General features: G+C 38.2%; 2 protein-coding genes across 3 annotated transcripts in view; one reads left to right on the top strand and one right to left on the bottom strand.

The window, feature by feature from the left end:
• LOC145988356 (constitutive coactivator of peroxisome proliferator-activated receptor gamma-like) overlaps positions 1 to 22,974 on the top strand; it is a 141,250-nt gene extending 118,276 nt beyond the window's left edge. For both annotated transcript variants that reach the window (XM_083123232.1, XM_083123233.1), the window contains exons 4-6: positions 13,831 to 14,043; positions 19,785 to 19,880; positions 22,682 to 22,974. In XM_083123232.1, coding sequence (XP_082979358.1) covers positions 13,831 to 14,043; positions 19,785 to 19,880; positions 22,682 to 22,732 — 360 coding nt within the window. In that variant the 3' untranslated portion in view covers positions 22,733 to 22,974. The remainder of the gene's footprint in view (positions 1 to 13,830; positions 14,044 to 19,784; positions 19,881 to 22,681) is intronic.
• A 173-nt stretch (positions 22,975 to 23,147) lies between these two features.
• Positions 23,148 to 24,614, bottom strand: part of LOC145988022 (methionine synthase-like) — a 125,024-nt gene continuing 123,557 nt past the window's right edge. The window contains exon 11 of the mRNA XM_083122860.1: positions 23,148 to 23,271. Within this exon, the coding sequence (XP_082978986.1) occupies positions 23,148 to 23,271 (124 nt within the window). The remainder of the gene's footprint in view (positions 23,272 to 24,614) is intronic.

Below are 24,614 nucleotides of genomic sequence, written 5' to 3'. Positions count from 1 at the left end.
TTTATATAAATCTCTGATATTTTTATTTTTGCTGTTTGTTTCAATTTCGTTAATTTTGGTTTTCAAGTAATCTCTTTTTTTACTTCTAAATGTGCGGTTAACTTCTCGCTTTATTCTATTATAATTGTTTAGATTTGTATCATCAGAGTTATTTAACCACCTAAGTCTAGCCTGATTTCTTATTTCTATTAGATTATGACATTCATTATCAAACCATGGCTTACTTTTTCTCGGTTTATGGTATCCTATACTTTCTTTAGCTGCTGATTCTATTGCATTACGTATGTGCTCCCAATTCTTATTTACGTCTGTTTCATTTATATTTTCATCATCACTTAAATCCTGCAAAACATCAAATCTGTTTGACAGTTTAATTTGGTAATCTTTCTTAATTCTTTCATCAGTAACTTTCCTGTATCAAATTTTAGAACTTTTAGATTTTGTTGCTTATGATTTATCACTGAGAGTCTTTCTCTTAATTTAGCAATTACTAAGTAATGGTCACTGGTACAGTCAGCACCTCTATGTGTACGAACGTCAATTATACTAGTATGCCTTCTCTTATCAATGAGAATATGATCTATCTGATTATGAGTTTTACCATCTGGAGAAGACCAGGTATATTTATGGATATCTTTATGTTTAAAAGTGGTACTTTTCACAATTAAATTCTTTGAGGTTGCAAAAGTAATCAATCTTATACCATTATCATTACTTAATTCATGAAGACTTTCTTTACCAATCGTGGGTTTAAATGTCTCTTCTTTCCCAATCTGTGCATTACAGTCACGTAAGAGAATTTTCATATCATACTGAGAAAATTTATCAAAGACCTGTTCTAACTCTGTATAAAAATCATCTTTAGTATTATCATCTTTATCTTCCGTTGGTGCATGTATGTTTATTAAAATAATTTTACACCACCTACCCTGTAAAACTGCATATGATATCCTATCATTAATAAATTCTACTGTTTTAAGAGCCGAGATAATTCTACTATTTATAAAAAAGCCTGTTCCAAAATTATGATTTTCAGTACCACCATAGAAAAAAGTATAATTTTTAGTTTTACAATTCCCTTCTCCTGGCCACCTAACTTCCTGGGCAGCTACTACATCTAATTTATACTTAACTATTTCATTAACTGTACACTGAAATGCCCCAGGCCGCTAAAGGCTCAGAACATTCCAGGTGCCTAATTTAATATCCTTATTCCTAATGTAGATCTTATCCTTAGTCCAGAGACCTCCCAAAGTAGTCCCCACCCGGAGATCCGAACGGGGGACTATTTTACCTCCGGAATATTTTACCTTGGGAACATCAATGGCCTTATATTGTTGTTTCTTGACATGTCTTTTTACAGTGCAGAGTTGTCAGCTCTACGCCTAACCCCCAATATGAATGGAGGAACTACTACATAAGAAAAACACAAACACATTAGACAGCACAATTACTACACAAGACGAACACAAACACATTAGACAGCACAACTACTACACAAGACACACACACAAACACATCACAACTATAACAAAATATAAACACAAACACACCACAACTACTACACAAGACAAACACAAACAAACAAATTAGACAGCACAACTACTACGCTACGCAAGACAAAACCAACATACTAGACAGCACAACTACTACACAAACATACTAGACAGCACAACTACAACACAAGACACATACATACACACCACCGATACTACACAAGACAAACAGAAACACATTAGACAGCATAACTACTACACAAAATAAACACAAACACACTAGGCACCACAACTACTACACAAGACAAACCTAAACACACTACACAGTACAACTACTGCACAAGACACAAAAACACATAACAACCATTACACAAGAAAAAACACAAACGCACAACTACTACTACACAAGATTATATATTGTTGTAAGCCCGTTTTACCTGGGCTCTGAGGTCACAGGGAAGTTTCATTTAAACATTTAGGTAGAGCTTAATAATGTCTGTTGGCTAAACCTGCTCCGTAGGAGGGTAGAGATATGGAAAGTTGGTGTGAAAGGTTATTCACGCTTGTTCATACCTGGTAGATGTGTGTGATGTCTTGTCCTAATGCTTCTCGCAGACCGAATCGTGACAGTTCCAAGGTTCTATCCAGCGACCCTCAGTTCACCAAGCCGGGCGATCCCTTGCGCCTTGTAGCATGCTAGGCAGCGGTAACTCCGTGTTCCATCGTCGTAGTTAGCAGTGTAACGTGTTGTCAAGTAATCGGACTAGTTATCCATGTAGCGTCGATGAGTGTCAGAATCCAAAAGAGAGCGAGCTCCGGGTAGGAGCTTGCTTTTATCATTCTAGGCGTCGAAAGGTTGTTAAACCTTTCAAACGCGGTAGATCCTGTTTAGATCCACGCGTTTGCCTTTCCAGTTCCTTGTTTTACGGAAGTTACAAGTTAGCGCATTCTTGGGATCACTCGCTGGTCGGACAAGTTCAGGAAATAAACAAGTGTGAATATTAACATGACGAGGTTTTCTCGGTTTAATGGTCTCCATATCTCTACATTCCCCTTGTTGAAATAATCGAACCACTCTGTGATGGTCGACTACCTCGTCCGGAGTAGGTTATATTTAAAAATTATGATTTATTAACATATCAAAACTCGTAGAAACCAATACAGCAAGCCAATCACTAGAAGAATCACATCACCGTAAAAAAAATTGAAATCACCAGAAGAGTCATATCATATCGTGGCACCAAACACCGTTGAGAAAAAAAAAAATAAAAACACGTAGAATAATAAAAAAAAAAAAATTAAATTGTAGGTCATAGCCTCTTATAAACTCAAAAAGTACGAGCACAATTAACTAAGTCTTGAGGCATGGATAAAAATAATTACATAAGTGTGACACTGAACTAGTTTTGGTTGAGTGATGACAGCACAATAATAATAAAAAAAAACACATGTCAGCACAGTGTGAAGAAACGCCGGGAACCGCAAGCGGTTGTATTTACTGTTTGCTGAGTTCAAAGTACACTCGGCGGAACATACACGATGCTGGGCGGAGCCTTGAGGTATGTTATCATGGCAACGCTGTAAATTTCATGTCGCCATAGGCTGGACGTTCTGTGCAGCTGACGATAATAAAAAAAAACACAAAAGAAAGAGACGTATCTCTAATCCAATATGGGTAGCACCCATGGGCACAAACTTTGGCACTGTAAAGGACATGCGTGTTTACTAATAGCGTGTGCCATACGGTAGTTGAAGTAGCTGAGCACCGGAACACTTTTAGCCGATGAAAAATAACATATGCATCATATGACGTCAGGAAACAAGAGCAGGATGCACTCAGTGGGAGGGGCCTTCTGGAAGTCAAATTTGCGATGGCGCTTCGGGGCAAGAAACGTCCTGGGTAAAGCGCTCCAGTTCTGCATCGCGGCTTGGAAGATGGAAAAATCAGCCATGGGGTCCAGACGGGAACGGGTCCTTGTTGGGGCTGGAACTCCACAAAATCGTCGTCGGTCTCTGCGATGAGCCTAGGTCTGTCGCTCGATGGTACAAGCCGGTGGTCGTCATGGGTCCGGTAGCATCCGTGGCGATGAGAAAATGAAACAAGCGCAAAAAGGGAAAAATTAGGAAAAAGCAAAAGGTAGTGGAGCAGAGTTACAATAAATGATGACGGGTTATAAAATCGATTGAAAAGGGACTTTCAGTTAAAACTGGTGAATTATTTTTTGGGGGGAGGGGAGGTAATATCTAATTTAAATGACGGCGAAGGGGCGTTATTACTTATATGATGTAGAGTTATATAGGTGGAATAATTCCATGTTGTAAGGAAAGTTCGCCGGGGGGCAACGGGGGGGGGGAAGTTAGAATAGTCGGCTTAGCCGGGAATGAAATGAGAAAAGAAAGGAGAATTCAGCGATAATAGAACAAACTAAGTGATTACGAGACATTTCCTTCTGTAATATGTGTAAATGTCGTTTATAAAAACAATTGCAAGAATTTTACGTGTCTTGTGGTCAAAGGATTAAGCGCCTTCGATTCGCTGCTAAAAAAAAAATTGAAAAAGAAGTGAAAAAGAGTAAGTAATATGTTTGCGTAAAAGTTCATTGAAAAATAGAGTAAGTTTTAATTTCATGGGATATGAGCTATACCATGTTGTATGCTATCAATATTTGAACTATAAAATTAAAGGAGAGAGTGGGAACATTTGCCTATATTTATTATATGCTTTATTAACATATTTAGTGCATTGCAGCTTTCAAAGAAGCAGTTCGCGTTACACCTAAGCGTAAATAAAAAAAATTGCTATGGCCAAAAAGCCAAAAGTTCAAGCAAGTTCTACGCAGTTCATTTGTTCTTTAAATCATTGATCTTGTTCTATCTTAGTTCATTCATTCTTTATTTCTGTGTACTTTTTTCTTCATTTGAGCGTATATGTACCAGCAAATGGGGAAAAAAATATATTTGCTAGTTAGAATCATAAACACACTAAGTACTTATTAGTCAAATCAGCTAAGTGATATGTTCTGACTATTACTATGCGTTTAATCGCAAATTATAAAATAACATTAAAATATCAGTAAAAATTAAATTATTAGGCAAGAGATGTATTATAAATGTTCCGACGATTGAGATAGCATTCTGTAATCCTGATCTTGTTAAAAATAAAAATGAGTTCGTTCTAACGCAGAAATGCAGTGCGAGCACTGGAAGTGGGAAGAGGGGGGGGGGGAGTCGATGAGCGTGAGAAAATGCTGGATCATGGGATGCTAGCATGTGCAATGTACGCAACTAGGAGCGAGGAGGCTAAAGCGAGTGACAACGGAGTGGCGTGTTAATGAATGTTAGTGGGGTTATCATGGCACTAGTCGTAGCGGGCTTTAAGTCTAGAAATAGTAATAGTGTCAGATTTCTCCTTGTTTCTGCCGTCGATGTAAGTAACTTCGTAGAAATTCTCATTAACTTTGCTAAGAATAGTTCCTTTATACTTATAAGAGGACGCAAAGGCTTTTGACACGCCTGGAGTTGGAGTGGCATCTAGAATCCATACATGTTGTCCTGGTGAGTACTGTATTTGTCTAGAAGTGCTGTCTATGTACCTTTTCTGCTGTTCGTAACGCTTATGCAGGTTGTCATGTGCTGTCTTACGTATGGAAGTCAGGAGTTCAAGTCTCTGTGCATTCGTCTGGGAAACATTGTCGGGGTTCGAAGGAAGGACTGCGTCAGCTAAGATCCTTGGGTTGTAGCCAAATAAAGTAAAATACGGGCTCTGGAGGGATCCAGAATGGATTGTAACGTTGTGGCTGAACGCTGCGCTAGCTAAATAGTCACACCACGAAGCTTTCTTTTCTAACACAAAGACTCTCATAACTTTCTTTAAGTAACTAAATGAACTTTCAACTAATCCATTCGTGAAATGGGCAAAGTATCTACATATTTTAGTTGTACGCCTGTAATATTGGCTAACTCTCGTAAGAGTAAACTTGAATTGGGTGTTGAACGATCTAAATAGATCGTTTCCGGGATGCCATGAACTAAAAAGACTTTCTCAGCTAGGGCTGTTGCTATGTTTTGTGCATCGTGATTAGCCAAAGGAGCTGTAATTACATACCTTGTACAACTATCGACTACTGATAGGAAATATTTGTATTTGTGCGTTTTTGAAGAGACTAAAGGACCACATACGTCAATATGAATTCGTTGGAAAGGGATTTGGGCTGGTTGAAATGTTTGCAGCGTATGCGGTTTAGAACCTTGTGGTTTCTTTGAGATCTGACAAGGGATGCAATGTCGAACCTTATCGTACACAAATTTCTTCATATTGGGGAAAAAGTAACGCATAAGCATTAAATTATATGTCTTCTGAGCACCTTGGTGACTTCCATTCATTTTGTGTGCATGAATAAGGTCGAAAACTTGATTTCTTAATGCATGGGGAATACAAAGTCTATCCCGATTACCAGTTTTGATTTTATTAGTCCTGTATAAGACTCCATTTTTGAGTACATAAGAATACGAAAGTTTCTCTAGCTTTGGATTACTAGGTTTGTCTTTGTTTTCTAATACGTCAATAATGTCTCTAAAATAGGGGTCTTTACGTTGTTCTGAACTAATATCAAAATCTGCTGCTTGTGCATGAAATACTTGATGAAAGAATAAGTCATCATCATCATCTTTCTTGTCATAATTAGTCTTGTCAAGCGGTAAACTTGCACGGGAGAGTGCATCCGCAAGTTCATTTTTACTAGCGCTGACATGCCTTATTTCGAAATCAAAATTCTGAAAATAAAGGGCTCTTCTTCCTAAAATAGAACTATGGTGTTTAGTTGAACGAAGATAGGATAAGGCTTTGTTGTCTGTGAGAACCACAAAATGGTGATTCATAAGAAAAAATTTGAAAGTTTTCAATACATAATATGCACCTGCAATTTCAAGTGAAAATGTGTCAGCTCTTTTCTCTGTGTCTGTTAAGGCTCGTGAACAATAGGCACATGGATGTAAATTCCCTTCTTCATCAGGCTGTAACAGCGATCCTCCGATGCCAATTCCACTCGCATCAATGTATACATATGAGGGGCGCTTAGGGTCATAAGGGCGGAGGATAGGGGCGGAAGTGATCATTTCTTTCAGTGTTTTGAAGCTTTTCTGGTGTTCATTAGTCCATTGAAACTTAACATTCTTTTTAAGAAGCTTAAATAAACATTCTGTTGGTCCTGCAAAACCTTGCACAAATCGTCGAATGAAATTGACAAGTCCTAGAAAACTACGAAGCTTGCGTTTGGTGGTAGGGGTGGGATATTCCAAAATAGCTTTAAGAATGTGTTCTGAAATCTTAACTCCCTTTTGAGATACCAAGTTACCAAGGACTTTTACTTCGGTAAAAGCTAGCCTACACTTAGAGGGTGATAATTTAAGGGATGCTGTTCGTAACTTTTGAAACACTCTGTCCAGTATGTTAAGCATGTGTGGGAGATTTGAACTGTAAATAATAATATCATCAGTGTAAACAGAAAGTTCTGAACTGTCTATTCCGCTAAGGGCAAGTTCGCTTACTCGGTTCATTACACCGGGGGATGTTTTCAATCCCTGGCATAACCTAGCATATCTAAAACTGCCAAGATTGTTGATAGAAAAGGCGGTAATGTCCTTAGAACGCTCTGTTAATGATACCTGAAAGAATGCACTGGACATATCTAAAATTGAGTAATATTTCTTTCCAGCCATCTCTGTCATGATGGTTTTTATGTCTGGGGATTGTAAGGAAATCGGAGCTATTATTCTGTTAAGGTCGCGGAGGTCAGAGATAAAACGGTAAGTCCCATTGGGTTTCTTAACTAATAGGACTGGGTGTCGATAGGGACTCCCTTCACAGCGCTCTATAACACCTTGGTCTAGTAATTTCTGAACTTCCTGTTTCATGGGTTCTCGGTAATGAAAAGGAATAGGGTAGGTTTTGGCATACACTGGGGTGTCATCTGTCAGTTTGATATCATATTCCAAAACATTAGTTTTAATCAATTTATCCCCTGGCCAGAGAAAAATATCTGCATACGTGTATGCGAGCTTTAGGATTTTTTCTCTTTCGTCTCGGGGAATATCAGGGTTAACTGTGAGGAGGGAGGGGTCAAATTTCTTTTGACTTTCACTGATTTGTTGCTTTACTGTACTATTTTCATTACAAGAGTATGAAAATACGACATCTTCGTTTTTATTTTCCCAAACGGAAGTAACGTCAGTTAAAATTTCACATGTCGATATTTCGCCTAATATTGTGTCAGTTTCCAAAGTGATTGTGGTTTCCGTAGGGTTGTGTATGTGAATGACAGGTGACTGCGGGTTTACTGCAGCATTGGGAAGGACTACTGGATGCTGGCTCATAAGGGAAGCAGATGGTGTAAAAAGTACAGGCTTATGGGTATTAGGTGTTGTAGTGGTAATGTTCAAATTGATATAAGTCTTGGATCGTGGACTTAACTGAACTGTGTTTGAAAGGGTAGCTTTTCCCTCATACACATTTACATTCTCAATTTGGGTAAATATGTCATGCGACAGCTGGTGAGTCTTGTACTTTGATCTTAAAATACTATAATTTGGAGTACGTCCTAAATGATAAATAGTTATTGTATTGTCTTTTAGCGACATTTCGCACCTTTGCGTTCTCAAAAAGTCATTTCCTAAAAGTGGAGGGACATTAGTTGAATCTACTATTCTAAATGGGTGCGAATATTTACGCTTTCCAATTATGATTGGAAGAACTACAATTTCAGACACACTCAGTTTCGATCCGGACACACCTTGGATTGTGGATTGTACCTTGTATGTTTTTCTTTCAGTAGGGAGAAGATGGGAAGGATAAATTGAGATTTGGGAACCCACGTCAATAAGTAAATCTACCCGTTTTCCTTGTATGCTACTATTAATAAAGTATAGGCCATTTCTCTCAATTATAGGAACTTTATCTAATCTGGTATTATCTTCGATTTCGTTCCTGCAAGTCGAAGACGATTTTAGTTTAAACCACTGTGTCGTTGTGGCTTGTAAAAGCAATTGTCGCTCTCGTGATTATAACGACCGCAAAACCTGCAGGCTGAGGTATTTGCATCGTCGCGATTAGCCTGATCTCGACGTTGAAACCTCTTGTTACTATTACCTCTGAACTGGCCTCGAGAGTTCGATCGAAAGTTACCTCTGTGATTAGCTCTAGAATTACCTCTGTAGGAAGAGTTAGTATTCCCCTTGTTGAAATCTCTGTTATGTGCATTTTGATTAGCCGTTTTCGCAAATTCCAGTACATTTGAGCAAAGATTGAAAAGAGAACTTGCGTTCATCTCTTCGTTTGAATGCAAAGCTAAGGTCGATATTTGTGACGAAAGTTTGTTTATTTCGTCACCAGAGGCGGAATTTTGAGCGTGTTTCTCTCTGGCTACGGCTGGTGTCGCCGCGCAGCGGGCACTATCAGAACTCGGTACATGATACATTCCTTGATACACTGTGTGGGAATTATTTACGGGAGCCGGATTGGACTGTAGACTTTGGACTTGATGAGTCGATGGTGGAAGGAAAGGAGATGGACACTGGTTGTATGACACAAACTGCTGAGTCGGGCTGAGTGGATTACTGGGGAGGGGGGAATAGACCTGTGCATGCGAACAGCTGTGATGTGGTGACGGGGTGAATGTCTGGGATAAGCTTGCCTGTGCAATTGCCTGATCTATTTCCAATTTCTCTTCCAACATACGTGAATTAATTAATGACTGCTGGCGTTCGAAATTCTGTAGGTGAGCAATTAATTCTTCTGTTCTAGCGAAATGCTTGTTGGTTAAACAGCCAATGTATTTGGCTCGCAGTCCCGTGATGATGTAAGAGAGAGTTTGTTCTTCAGTGGCGTTCGGGAAGTATTGCTGGACTAATGCCTTTTTAGCAATAACATAGGTATGGATGGGTTCGGTTATCACTTGTTTTCTTTGGAGAATTATCTGTACAGGATCTGCTTACAGGTACGATCCCTTAAATAGCGTACTTAGCTCGTCTTTGATATGGGTATATGTCAAGTCTACAAAATTGGGTCGTTTCTGTATGTCATGAAAATAAGTTAAAGCGGTGTCAGTCAAAAATAAAGGTAACATCTCTTTACGCTTAGCTTCCGACCATCCTGCGGCGTGTGCTACATTTTGAAACTTAAGGAAAAATGAGTCAATGTATTTTGGGTCATTTCCGCTAAATGGTGCCGGGTATAATGCAGTTGGGATTGGGGTGGCCATGGTGTTAGTGGAGGGGAGGGAATTGGGGATAAAGGACGTGAATTTATTGGATTTGCCGTGATTGCAGTTGCTAACTCTATGATTTGGTCGAGGGAGGAATCTAGGTGTTCGTGCAACGCTATCTGTGACGTATTCATAAACGAAGGTTCGTCGTGCTGACCAAAGAACAAATGAAAGTATGAGCATACAGTTATTTATGTCATTAATATATCGCTGGTCAAATAAGTATAAGCAATTGTTCTCATTCCTGTGTGAATGATGCTTGAATACATGTTATGCAGAAGAACTAGATTTTGTTGAAAAAGGGGGGGGGGGCTCGGCATAAAAGAAAAAGAGGGGTTGTTTTCCATATGGTAATACACAAAATTGTCACTAGGTCTGACGCATCTTAAGCGTACTGTGGGAGTATGAGGCGGAATTACTAAAAATTGACTTTAAAAATGCTCCCAAAGTGGGAGGGGGGAGAGAATAATTTAATGTAAAGCAATTCGTACAGGAGGGTACTTAATTGCAAAAAAAAAGGGCCTGAAGCACCTCCACCATGTTGTAAGCCCGTTTTACCTGGGCTCTGAGGTCACAGGGAAGTTTCATTTAAACATTTAGGTAGAGCTTAATAATGTCTGTTGGCTAAACCTGCTCCGTAGGAGGGTAGAGATATGGAAAGTTGGTGTGAAAGGTTATTCACGCTTGTTCATACCTGGTAGATGTGTGTGATGTCTTGTCCTAATGCTTCTCGCAGACCGAATCGTGACAGTTCCAAGGTTCTATCCAGCGACCCTCAGTTCACCAAGCCGGGCGATCCCTTGCGCCTTGTAGCATGCTAGGCAGCGGTAACTCCGTGTTCCATCGTCGTAGTTAGCAGTGTAACGTGTTGTCAAGTAATCGGACTAGTTATCCATGTAGCGTCGATGAGTGTCAGAATCCAAAAGAGAGCGAGCTCCGGGTAGGAGCTTGCTTTTATCATTCTAGGCGTCGAAAGGTTGTTAAACCTTTCAAACGCGGTAGATCCTGTTTAGATCCACGCGTTTGCCTTTCCAGTTCCTTGTTTTACGGAAGTTACAAGTTAGCGCATTCTTGGGATCACTCGCTGGTCGGACAAGTTCAGGAAATAAACAAGTGTGAATATTAACATGACGAGGTTTTCTCGGTTTAATGGTCTCCATATCTCTACAATATATATATAAAGGTTGTAACGTGAAGGGTAGTTTCCTTGTTATTAGCACATATTCAGGCATGTTCTCGTTTTCTTGATATTAAGAATCATTGGCCACATTTATAACACAATTTTTTACCCTTGCACTGTTGACCTGTGTGAGCAAATCTGAAACATTTATTACATTGCAACACTGGTTTCACACGTGGCACTACCTCAACTATTTGTTTTCCAACTGCTATGTATTGTGGTAAAACTGTCCCCTTAAAAGTTACACATAAGACTTGAGTAGGTTCAAGCTTAAATGACCCATCATTCAGCCATATTTTCTTCTTCATTCTTTCCATCTTAGTCACTAGCACTGGGCTTTCTGTACTGTTTTCCAAATACTGCATTTCAAATTCTGTGGGTATTCCAAACACAAGGCCTCAAAAGATACTAATTCAATTTGAAGTTAATGTTTTTGTGGAACGCTTTTACAATAATTAACATAATTTGATGTGACTGAAATGAAATTATATGTGTGAAAATGGTTGACATTCATTTCCCCTTCTGGACATCCATGGCATAGTTTAAACTCCAAAATTATGCTACATACTACTAAATTGTTCTGGGATCTTCTTATTATTAATATTATCTTATAACAAAAACATAAATATAAATTGGAATGGTTTAACCAATGGGATGGGTTCGACGTTATACGTGAAAAGTTTGAGAAAATTCAACCACCACGAACAGTGGCCCTCTTGTTTTATTTATATACCCAACTTCCAAACGACTTCAAAAAAACTTGTTCGAGATTTAGCACCATTATGCTTGGGTTGGCTTCACTGGCTAACCGTGAATATGCACCAGCAAGACATAGGTCCTGCAAGAGGAGTGAGTTCCAGCACTGTCAGGTATGAATGGTTGGATGCAAAGGAAATTTGAGCTGGTGGTGTTTCAAGGAGATTTTTCAAGAACTGAGTTCTGAAGCAAAAAACTAACAGGAAGGGAAAAAGGAGAAGCATATTTTCTGTGAATTGCATAACTCACAGGATACTTGAGACTCCAGAAAGTGTCACGTTGGTATATAAACACTACATTTCGTGTTCAAGAGTATATTTCGCATATTGCAGTTCATTTCGCATTATTTCGTGATAAAACAGGGTAGGAAAATGCACCTCCATATTTCCTTCAATTCTTCTAATAATGTTTTATCTTATTTGATGAGAGTTTGGTTGCAGGAAGTTATTGATGAATTACTTCTGTTTCTTTTACAATTGGGAAAGAGAATAAGACACTAACTTTAGAGTTCACAAAAAGGGGTAGTGATAAGGTTTGGGATGGTATATGAAGCTCTCTGTAGAAAGCAGCAGAAGAAACAATAGAGTTTAGAGAATTTTAGAGTACTAAGAAACCAGGAGACAGCAAATATGCTGGAGAAGATGGAGGAAAGAGGAAAGTGGAAGAATGTACACTGAAGAAGGATGGCAAACACACAGGAAACTAAATAAACAGATAAAAAGAAAAACTGATAAGGAAATGTGAAGAAATTGAGGGGGAAAAAAGGGAAGTTATGATTTGATGTAATGTGAAGTCAGTGGTAGATCCAGAAGTTACAGTCGGGAATGGCAAATTTCAGTGGGTTACCTCACCTCACCAAGAATTAATTCTAACCTATAACACTGTTATCTAGCGAGATATCATACTGTAAACAGAAACCAAGCTGACTTGCATGTTATAGAGTATTTGAAGTAAGTCTTGAAGCTTTCCTGGCGACGAATGATTCTCTCGGGCTATCGGCCAGATGAGTTGTGGAAAGGTTTCCAAGCTATCAAGAACTAACATCACTCTCATCTTTAGGGTAGAAGTTTTGTTGTTGTCACATATTAGGACTTTGTTGTACAAAGAAAGAAGCTTTGAATAGCCTCCTCTCTGCATGACACTCTAGGCTTCAGCCTCCCCCTTGCTACGGCCTGGAAAGAAGAATAAGATGCATAAGATTTGCAGATGGCATGGTCTTGTTAGCAGAAGATGACAGTATTGCAAACAAAGTGTTCGAAGACTTCAATGCCCACTGTGACCTGTTCAGGATGAAAATAAATATGAACAAGATAAGGGCAATCAGGCAATGGCTATTGGGGAAAAACCAAAGAAAATTAATGTGAGACAACCTCAGATACCTGGGGTGTATCACAAGCAGTGGCATGAGCTGCAGTCAGAAAATCAAAGTGAGAATAGCAATGGCAAAAGAAGCCTTTAGTGAAAGAAGTGTGTTTTGTCGACCTTTAAGAAAGACACTGATGAAATGTTTTGTGTGGAGTATAGTGTTGTATGGTGCAGGCATCTGGACGTTACAAAGAAATTAGGAAAAATGTTTACAAGCTTTAGAAATGTAGCTATGGCAAAGAATGGAGCATGTGAAATTAAAAAAAGTAAGAAATAAAACTGTGTTCGAAAGAGTTGGCAATGCTGGATGTGATCAAGAAAGGAAAATGGCTGGGACACTGGCTAAGAAGGAACTGTCTGCTAAAAGATGCAATTGAAAAAAAATGGTTAATGGTTGTGCCTCTTGGCTAAATTGCGAAGATGGGGATGAGTGATGAAAGGATAAAATTGATGAATGGACATTCACAAATCACCAAGCCCGAGCGGGATTCGAACCCGGGACCCTTGGAAATGATTAATGGAGAAATAATCTGGGCAAGAAGAAGTTATCAGATGATAAATAATACTAAATGAAGTGGATCTTATGCTAACGTCAAGCATAAGGTACAATATTACATGAGAGCCTGGAGGTGGCCATAATAGGCAGAGAGCATGTGTATGTGTGTGAATGGTGTTTTACAATTAACAATGATTACTAATTGATGAAATAGTGATTTAGGAATGCACAATTCATGTTTATTTTCATGTCATGTTCTGTTATTGTTACTTTTTGTAGGAGCTGGACACTCCATTGCTGCAAGAATGGGAAGTTGATGCATTCATTGCTCAGGCTGTCCTGCTGTGCAAATATGAAACTGGTCGCCTCAGCAGGGTGGATGTGAAGGTGCCTGATGTGAGGGCTATTCAGCTGGCAACGATCTTCATGAGGGGAGTCACAACAATGACTTTCCTTCTGGGAGCCTGTGGATATCCTATTCCGCTTATGGAGGTACATTTAAGAATCTTTTGTTTTCTCTGATTCTAAGCATGTTTTGCATAGGTTTCTATAAGGATGAGTAAATGAACTTGATGAAGGAACTTTCACAGGAACACCCATGCTCAAACTGGGACTCAAACCTAGAATAATGGTGATGAGATTATGAATCGATCACTCAGTGTACTTAGGCTTCGAGAAAGCACCTGGGTTACTTTGCTCTTCGGCAGCAAACCGGAGGTTTGAACAGAACACACGTCATTTTTATTCTAAGAAATAATAAAAAGATATAGGTAGAGTTAGCGTGCCTTATGTAAGGTGTGAATTTTGTCCTATTTCCCGTTTTTTTAATCCTTTAAATTAGCTTCATGTTGTTTCAAGCCTGAAAATGTACTGGGTTTCCAAGATTGAATGGTGGGGATTTGGTGAGGTTATTGTGAAAGATACCATTACACTTTATCATGCGCATTGGAAGGAATCCATTCTATTTTCTCACTTCTCAGGAGTGCTATTGGTATGTCTTGAAGGAAGAAAGGTTTGTTGCACTCTCCAAACTGCATAAGGACTGTGTTCAATGTGTTACTAAAGAATAGCTGCCACTACCACTTCTTTCCCTCGATGTGTGGTTGATACTAGCTAAGATAATGCAAGAAATCCAGTCCTCCTTTGTGTATGTTATAAGTAGACCTCGGATTTTTAGGTTCTAAAAAGTGTGCTTTTAGTTTCCTAAAATAGGCTTTAAAAATCTTAAAATAGGTTTGAAAAACCCTAAAATAGGTTCAGAAAGCCCTAAAATAGGTTCGAAAAAATCGTAAAATAGGTCCTAAAATAGGTCCTAAAAATCTTGTTAGGCTCGATAAATCTTGAAGTAGGTTAAAAAAACTTAAAATAGTTCAAAATTCCTGAAAAATGCTGATTAGGTACAGTCACCGGCAATGAAAATGAGACACCTATATCCTGAAATATGCACTATCTTGCATAATGTAATGAGTGTTGCCTAACCCTATGGCGATGGCAGAACTTACCATTGGAAATTTGCTATTCAAATCCACTCTTCGCCCTATAGTTAGGCAACAATTTTTTTTCATGTTATCTGCAATTTTGTCAGTGAGGATCATCTTATATGCTGAAAATAATCTTTCAACAAAAACATAAGTCAGTGGTGCAAACTTCAATGCTGAAATGTTAGTTTGCAAGGCGTGAATGCCACAAAACACCGAAGTGACATGAAAGTGAACGAGACCACACAGATCAGACCACTTTGGATTGTACAGGTAACAGTGGCACCAGACATTTTGCTTTGTTTGAAGCTTTGAAAAATCACCATGGACTTGGAGAAAATGAAATCTACAGAGAGTACGTTTCAAACATGTTCGTCATTGAATTTTTCGTGACCAAACAGAGCAAATGCTTTTGTGTGACATAAAAATCCTGTCAAACATTTAAAAATATATAAAAACCTAAAAAGGCTTCATTTAGGTGCATAAACCTAAAATAGGTTCTAACAAGCAAAATAGGTTTTTTTAGACACTATAAAACTCCATCAGTTGTTGTGTTTTTTAACAAAATGCTGACGTAACTTATTATTTCTTACATACCTTTAAAGGAAAAAATAGGTTAAAAACCTAAAATCCGAGGTCTAGTTATAAGATTCCACCAATGTGAATTTTCTTATGCTGAGACTCAAGACATTCTAAATTGTGGTTATTGAAGATGTAATTTTGAAGTTAGTACATTCTAGAGAAAGATCTAAGTTTCCATTTCACTTGAAAATTACTAGTTTATGTAGATTATTATTATTATTTTTTAAATGGAAGTTGTTAAATGTAAATAAGAATTTTTTAAAGTTATGTATGTAAAATGTAAATAAGCATTTTTTTAAAGTTATGTATGTAGTACAAAATGCTGAGTGCTGTAGCGTTTATATGTTGACTCACAATTTGATGCAAGGCACACTACATTATAAATATGTCACTCTGTGATGCAAATATCTTCACTAGAACACACATCAAAGATGACTCTTGTTTGTTTGTTTTTTTCATTTCATTTCATTTCTTCTGTTTCAAGTAAAAGACACTCTTCCAGACAATTTCCTTAGGTTGTACCTGACGCTCTGAAACATTTTGAGTTCAGGTCCAACAAACGTCCAGGAGATTTTAAGAAGCTATTGAAGAACAGTTGGTGGCACTTAGTTTCTCAATGCACCAAATCAATTCCTACTCAAACTTTGTGCACAATGGAACATGACTCTTGTCTTATTTTACAACATATGACTGGTTATTGAAAGGAAAACCACAGTTTACGTCTAAAATGGCAGGCTTCCCACATGTAAACATTTTTGCTGAATGTATCATTTCTTTATCTACACAAATGTATTCTGAGAATGTGCCACACTGTTGAAGCTTCTTGGAAAACGATTAAACAATTTCTAACTTTTGATAACTTGTTACTTTTATCAATATGGTCATTGTATGAAAGATGAGGATATTTCTTTATGTCATGGAATCTACCTCTTGACAAACTATTGTGCACTAACAGGATGCTAGTCATCAGCTTTGCTTGTGGTAGCAAATGATATCCACTAAGATGAAGGATTTACAAAAACTGATTCAGATTGTTTTTTTATTGTTTAATATAGAATATATTGGAAGTTTTTATTATCAAAATACCTCTTGAATAATTCATACTCACGGTGTTTGAAAACTTAGGTAGGGATGATTATAAACCAAATTCAGCAGTCTTTCACAAGGAAGTGAGACACTTCTGGTTTTGTCCAATTTACTTTCAGTTCTATCGTTTTTGGTACACTGATTGCATCATCTTTGGTGGTTAGCACTACAACATCATCATCATCCTTTGCCGTTTCCTGCCTCTGGCTGGGTCGGCATAGAAGTCAAGTTGTACTCACACTTTCCACTATCTGCTCTTTCTATCAACATCTTGGTCTCCCCCGTGGCCTTATTCCCACTCCTTGTACATTGTAAGCTCTTACGGGTAGTCTTTCTGCATCCATCCTCTTCATCTCATCTGTGCCTGATCTATCCTGTCCTGAAGCTTCCCCACACCCACTGTCTGTCGGATCTCCTCATTCCTTATTCTATCCCTTCTAGTCTTCCCCAATATACTCCTTAAAAATGTTATCTCCACTGTCTGCATCTTTCTTTTGTCTCTCTCTGTCATTGTCCAAGTCTCTGCTCCATATGTAATTATTGGCACATAGTATGTGTTATATATTACCTTCTTGCATTTCATAGGTACATCCCTGTTTTATATTAATCTTCGAACGCTTTGATATAGTTCACCACCCATTTGTCAGCTTCTGTTTACCTTCTCATCTATTTTACCACTTCTCTCAATTATGCTTCCTACACTGGCAGTTTCAGGATTCATGAACAAAGGGTACGATAAGCAAAACAGCGCTCCATCCTCTATTCTAATTTTTTTCTAGCAATTTTATATGTAGTATCTGTATGACGATTTTTTATGTTTAATAATATAGTATAATTAACGTAAGAACTTTTTGGAATATACAGCACTAGTAAAAAGGATCCCATATTATACAGACATATTTCTATATGCTTCTAACGAAACTATTAACATTTAATTATTAACATTTAATAATTAAATAATATAATTAATGCCTCTATATTGTTAATGTCTTTTGTATTTGTTATAATAGTACATGATACGAGGTATTACATACAATATTTTTTTCAATATGTGTTCCGAAAGACGAAAGTTAACTTATGATCGATCATTGATTTCTCTCCTCCTTTCCAAAATATTACCATCCACCTTACATTTTAAGCAGACGAAATCTACCTTCCTCTTGTGGCACCAGTGCCGTAAGGTTTATTTAATTTTCCTCTATTTGTACTGAAAAGTTTGTACATGTTAAAAAAAACAAGGTTAACAGTTGAGTTTACAAGAGAAGCCTACGAGGGCCGTACGATCAGAATCTATCAATGCATTGCGAAATATTAACATTTCTGCACAAGTTTTGTTCAACGAACATCATCAATAATTCCTCGAGTTGATCTTGTGTCATGGTGGTTCTTATTTTTGATTTCACCAAAGTCAACTTCGAGAAACTTCTCTCTACGCGGGCTGTCGAAATTGGTATGAACAAACATGATCTAATGATTGACTTTACTGTTGAGTAAAAAACAGCTGTCGCTGCAGATCTGAAACACTTGGTCCTAGCTTCAGAAAACTGCGCAGAAATCAGACATTTAAATGCTAAATTCCAAGTCAAGGTCTCGCATCTCGATTTTTCTCACATAACACATATTATCACAGATCATTTGTGTCTGGTTAAACAAAATACAAAATGCACACACAATATCATTTATTAAACCTTAAGTTATTGAGAGACAAGCAAAACACGTAACCTGGTGCCCCTGAGAAGAAAATTTAAAGAAATGCATAATATTTTTTGCAAACATCTTACCCCATTAGCTACCGTGTTAACCCTGAAAATTAAGATTTTTGGTCTTAAGTATACATTCCAACATAAAAAAGAACTAGAAACCACAAAGCAGAAATCGGGAATTTCAGAGTTCCGAACAGTATAATTACATGTCTTATCCTAATATTTGATTTTCTATGGTGGACGGAGGTATAAGAAATTGGTGAAACTGTAGAATTAGGTAAGACAACTTCACTCAAATACTTGCCCAAAACGTATGATTTCGTTAACTTTTTTCCTCAGGGGCGAAATGGTACGTGTTCTCATTGTCTCTCAATAACTTAACTTGACGGACGAAAGGTTGGTTAAATAACTCACGTTTTATTTTGTTCTTGTTAGCCGTACCTAATACTATACGTAGTTTTACCAAGAAATGTCCAATTCTTGCAGCAAGATTTTATTGCGATTTTAAGAGAAAAGCCAGGAGAGAAGCAAAGACAAAAGCAACACTAAACCTGACATAACTAATGTTATCCAAAATTCAAGTGTCAATATCTCTAGTTTCGAAACTCGAATCACAATTTTTTTTTCACTATGATACTGTTTGGGAAAATTGTACAAAAATGATTCGCTAGAAGTAGGCCGTTTTTCAATGATTTCAATAACATCTGATTTCGAACATTTCAGAAAATTATTCATGAAAGTAGACTGATGCAAGGTAGTCTTTTCCCATTCTCTCTGCCTTTTCCTATTGTCTGCCCCTTCATGTTGCCCCGGCGTCCGTGAAACAACAGGGGGTACGGCCGTACCATTGTACCCCCCCCCCCCCCCCTGAAGCTGCCGGTGGCTTCCTAGATATTTGAAACTCTCCACTACTCTCAACTCTTCCGTGTCCATCTTTATTCTTGGTTCATTTCTGACTCTGTTTCTTGTTGTTATTAGCACCTCACTCTTTTCTGCACTGAATTTCTTTCCTGCTCTTCTGATTTACTCATTCCAACTGTCAAACTGTCTCTGTACTTCTTCTTCCCTGTTCCCCCATATTACTAAGTCATCAGCAAACAACAGGGCCTTCATCTCCTCCTCTCCTATCTTCTTCCCCACCTCTTTCTTAATTGCATCCATTATATGTTTCCTCAATGGGACGGAGAGAAGAAAAATTAAGGTATGTTCCCTCAATGAGAGCATTGGCAGGAAATGGGTTAAGAACTGAACAACTACTTATGAATATGAACTAGAAAATACTTTGTGATAATTTGACAGTGGTTATAGAGATATTTATAAAGAATGTTAATATTATGAGCTACGTACATAATCCAGAAATTAATGGTAAATATTCTTATTTCAGGCAGTACCATGGAGATTTTTTGATGGGAAACTATTTCACAGTCTTTACCTGGAGTCCAAATCCAATGTACCATACTCACAACTGTGCCAGAGACAGGTTAGCTATTATTAAGGCCCATATTTTTATTTAGCCGAAACATGCAAAATGTTTATTATTTATTACCTTCAACAGAGAAGAAGTTCTGATTTTACATAAAAATATGTATGTAAATCTGTAGAATGAATCACTGAAATATGTAAAAAATATGTAAGCATATTAATATATAGTATATACAGAATATATAGTATATACCGGGTGTTTCAATAAATTTTATATCATTTCGTAATCTAATAACATTACCAATTCTGATGCAAATGATCTGAAAATTTAACAGTAGGTGTAGAAACATCTCAAAAGTCAATGTGTAATGTGGTATGAAGTCAACTTTGATATACGTCTTGTTTTTAGTGATGAGGCCACATTTCACTCGAATGGCAAAATCAACAAGCAAATCCCCATGCCACACTTGAGCAACTGAGAGACTCACCAAAAGTGGCTGTCTTCTGTGCCATCTCCAAGAATCATCATCATCGCCCGTTTATTCTTTGCGGGAAATGTGACCTGCGATGAATATCTGCAAATGCTTAAGATCTGGCTCATGAATACACTCATTGCAAACAAACATTAACACTTCAATTTGCAACAGGATGGAGTGCCACCTCACTGGAAGCTCACTGTGCCGGTGTATCTCATGAGACCCTGCCAGGCTGATGGATCGGGCATGCTAGTGATGAAGATAATGTGCTTTTGAAATGGCCGTCACGTGAAGGGCAGCCCCTCTCCCCTCTTCCTACAACCCTAGAGGAACTCCAGCAGAGAATCACTGGAGACTGTAACCACAGACATGCTGCAACGTGTTTGACAGGAGCTGGACTACCTACTTGACATGTGCCATGTCACGCATATTGAACACTTGTGAACAATCATTTGTGACAACCATACCTTTGAATTTCTTATTCAAATTTTTATGCAAAAATCTTATTTCGTTGAGTATTACACCTGTGTAGGTCGTTGGTTGGTTGATTTGGTGTTTAAAGTCCACTTTATGCACAGTAAGGCTAATCGGGACTGAACCTCCAGTTTAAAGTGGGATCTGAAGCACTGTGTGCTTCCACCGGGTATCGAACCCAGAACCCCTCGATTACAAGGTGACGATGCTACCACTGCGCCATCGAGGAGGCCCTACACCTCTGTAGTTTCCTTTACCTTGACTACATAGTTACTTAGATATTTACATCTGTAATGTTGTCAATTTTTTTAACACGCTGAATAATAATATAATAAAATAGTTTTCATCATTTGGTCATTTCTTCATTTCTGTTCTGTTTTTTCGGGTTGAGTGTATTTCTCAGTCTTTCTGTCAAGGTCACTACCTAAACAGCTGATGTACAGTCACTATTTCCAGAAATAGAAGGTAATTTGAGTAACATGTTTAGTGTGCACAAGCTTTTTTATAGCTTAATAAAAATTAAAGAAGAGTGGGGTGATGAGTATGTCACAATCATGCAGGGCATTTTGTAATCTTCTTCAGAGTTAGGATAATTTGTTGCAAGAAGAGTATTGCACTTACTACAACAAAACCAGTACAAGTCGAAACAGGAACTCAATACAGTTTTATCTCACATGCCCGTCAGTATGCAGACCAAGTTTAGTGCATTCATGGAATAGGCTGCTAAATTTATTCACGACTGCTGACCACACATTTTTCAGTCTCTTGTACCTAGGTTCCAGCTGCTGACAGTATATAGAGTTGCATTTATTGTCTGGCCAGGTAACAGCAATTCGTTATGCATGCTATCCTGACCACCAAGCACAGAGCATAACCTTATGTTGATGCAGTGGTGGTTTCGGTTGTTTCGGAACAGGTCTCTATGATGCTAAGCAATGATGATGATGCATGTCAGCACTCTGTCAAAAAAAGGGATACTATTTTGTCACATGCCCATTTGCGCTAACTTCACAGGAAGCTGATAAAAGTTTGATTTATGTGGATTTGGAATACACTACAATATCTGCATAAACATTTTTTTATTGTCGATAACCTGACAACCAGATATGTTGTTTCGGAACATGATGCATTAACATGTACGGAACATTAAAACGTCCTCAACAACTCATCTACAGAAAGTCGATATACAACAAAAACAGTATTCAGTATTGAAACCATTCTTTGCCTCAATAACCACCTGCAAAGTGTCGCCGTCTATGGTTGGTCTTCCAGCATGTAGTGCATCTTTGAGGGATTCATAACCATCCTTGAATCTTTTAAACCTGGCTGCTCATTCACCACATCATTTCTGAAAGCCTGGCATATTTTCCTTCCCGCTGCTGTCATGTTTTTTCCATGTTAAACTCATGCATCATACAGACCCTTATCATGCTGTTTAGAGTACCCATGCTTTACATATCCTCACTAAGGTTCATGTTGAACTACACTGACCATAATCTGCTGGTTTCCAGGTGTCTACGCCCACCATCATCTTATTTGTCTAACCTTGGAACTTGCAGTGTGCAAAGAACCTGGTGTTCAACATTGTCAGAAACCAACATAACTTCCCTTGTTACCTTTACATCTTCAGAAAATGTAAAAACCAAGTGCAAGAAAAGCAGGCATAAATTTAACATTCATTTTTTTGACAATGAAGCAAGGGAAGGAATTTATTAATATGACAACATGGGGAAACTCAGGCACAAGTGAAGGGGAACAGTTTGATCTACAGTGACTGTGAGAGAAGTAAATAAGTGACTGTCTACTGTAGTTGCAGTTTGATTGTGGTTTCACTCTTCTTTGCATGACTGTACTTTGTTCATTTTAATTGATAATATATATATATTCATGACATTTTTGTTTATTTCAGGTTGCTTTGATTGAGCAGTTCAATGAAGTTAAGGCCATTATTAGTGGCTGAAATAGCTGAAAGAGGAAATTACCTGAGTTGTTATGGTAAATAATCACACACTAGACTCATGTTTTCAATGAAATACTCCTTTTGTAATGACATTATCTGTAAATATTGGCAGCATCTAACTGTGTCTGCATAATATGTGTAAATGCGATTTCACACTGAAGAAACATGCATCACTTGTTGGAACCAATTTGTGACATAGCAGCATGACAGGCCACACAAGGCTGCATTCGTTTGGTGTGAAATCTCCCTAAATGTAAGGAATTCAATAAATATTTATATTGAACTCATAAAATCAGCTTTCAATTCATTTACAAATATTGCTATTTATTTATTTATTTATGGAATTCCCTGAGGCAAACTGGGTAGAAATAAAGTTACTCATTTAACTTAGAGAAGAGTTTTTAAAATTCAAAGCTCAGCCAGGGATCGATCCTGGATCTTTAACAATCTGGTTACTATTCTCCCATTGAGCTTCCACTCCAATCTTTGGCTTTGAGCCAAATTCCACTACTGTGTATGCTATCTCAATTGCAGGTATGCTGCAAGAACAATACAGTCCTGGTTGAGCTCCAACATTTTAATTAGTCAATACAATATTAATCTTCTGCATGCCTGTAAACTAGTGTAATATAGGACATTCAAAAGGTCCTTGGATATGTGTCTTTATTACATATAAGCGGCTCTGGCGCCCACCCAGCATCATATAAAGTGGGTACCTGGGGGAAACTCAGGGGGCTAAATGCAGCCAGGGGTGTGGTGCTGATCCCATCTCCCATTACCCCCCCACTTTCAGCCGTGATGAAGGAAGTGTGGGGGCCCTAACACCACACCCCCTATATGTCCTTATGGTGTGGTGCAAAGCACAGGGGAGGACTTTACTTTTGCTTTCTCACATATAACTTTGAGTACACAAAAATTTTTTAAACCAAGTTTGATGTAGCCAGCAATTTCTGATGACATATGTACACCAACACAACAGTAAATCATTTTCCACATATTTTCAACTTTCAATGAGTTCTATTTCTCAGCATTTTCTTGTGAATACATTTGCACTCAGTTACACATGTTCTGCAACATTTTTTAAAAAATTACTGGAGCAACTTCTGAAGAGCATAACTTAACATAACCCATGGAGCAACAGCCCTTGCGGGCCAAGGCCTACCTACCAGCTGTCGGGCTCACTCTCACATGCCTCAGCAGAGGTGGGCAATCATCCCGGGGTGACATGTGGTCAGCACAACAAACCCCCATCATTGTTGTAGGTTTTCGATGACTGGATTACATTACTCATCTGTAGCTTCCCAATTTCCTCATGGTGGTGGATGACTACAGGTCCCATACACTGGCCAAAATCTCAGGAGAAAAGTTATGCTTTTCCCGAGGAGACTAGAACTAGCAATGATGATATGCCCCCCAGATACCATTTATTTTTATTATATATATATATATACACTACAGACAGAAAGTTTAAGACCACCAGGAAAAAGTGCCAAAAATCAGTAGAAATGAATGTATTTCGTAATTAATGTACAAGGAACAGATGTAAGAATCTGCTTGGCAATGTACAAACATAGGTACATCCACATACATACTAATGTCACCTCATATTTTGCTTTCATCAATATGTCCGGCATGGGCCTTAATGACAGCAGCGCAAACACGTGACATGCGCTCCAATAGTTTTTCCAGGTAGGATGGTTGAATGTTACGCCAGGCATCGTTGATGAATTCCCATAGCTGTTGAGTGTTGCTGGGTAACTTCTTCCTGATGTCCCTTTTGATTTGGTCTCATAGCAGTTCAATTGGTGAAAGATCAGCAGACTGTGGTGGTCACGTCATGAGAACTAATGCCCCTTCTGTTGCCTTGCGTTCCAAATACCGC

Source organism: Lepisma saccharinum, chromosome 5 (genome assembly GCF_977018435.1).
Source record: "Lepisma saccharinum chromosome 5, izLepSacc3.1, whole genome shotgun sequence".
Classification (NCBI taxonomy): Eukaryota; Metazoa; Arthropoda; class Insecta; order Zygentoma; family Lepismatidae; genus Lepisma; species Lepisma saccharinum.
Note: the sequence above shows the minus strand (reverse complement) of the source record. Positions and strands in the feature narration are given on the sequence as shown.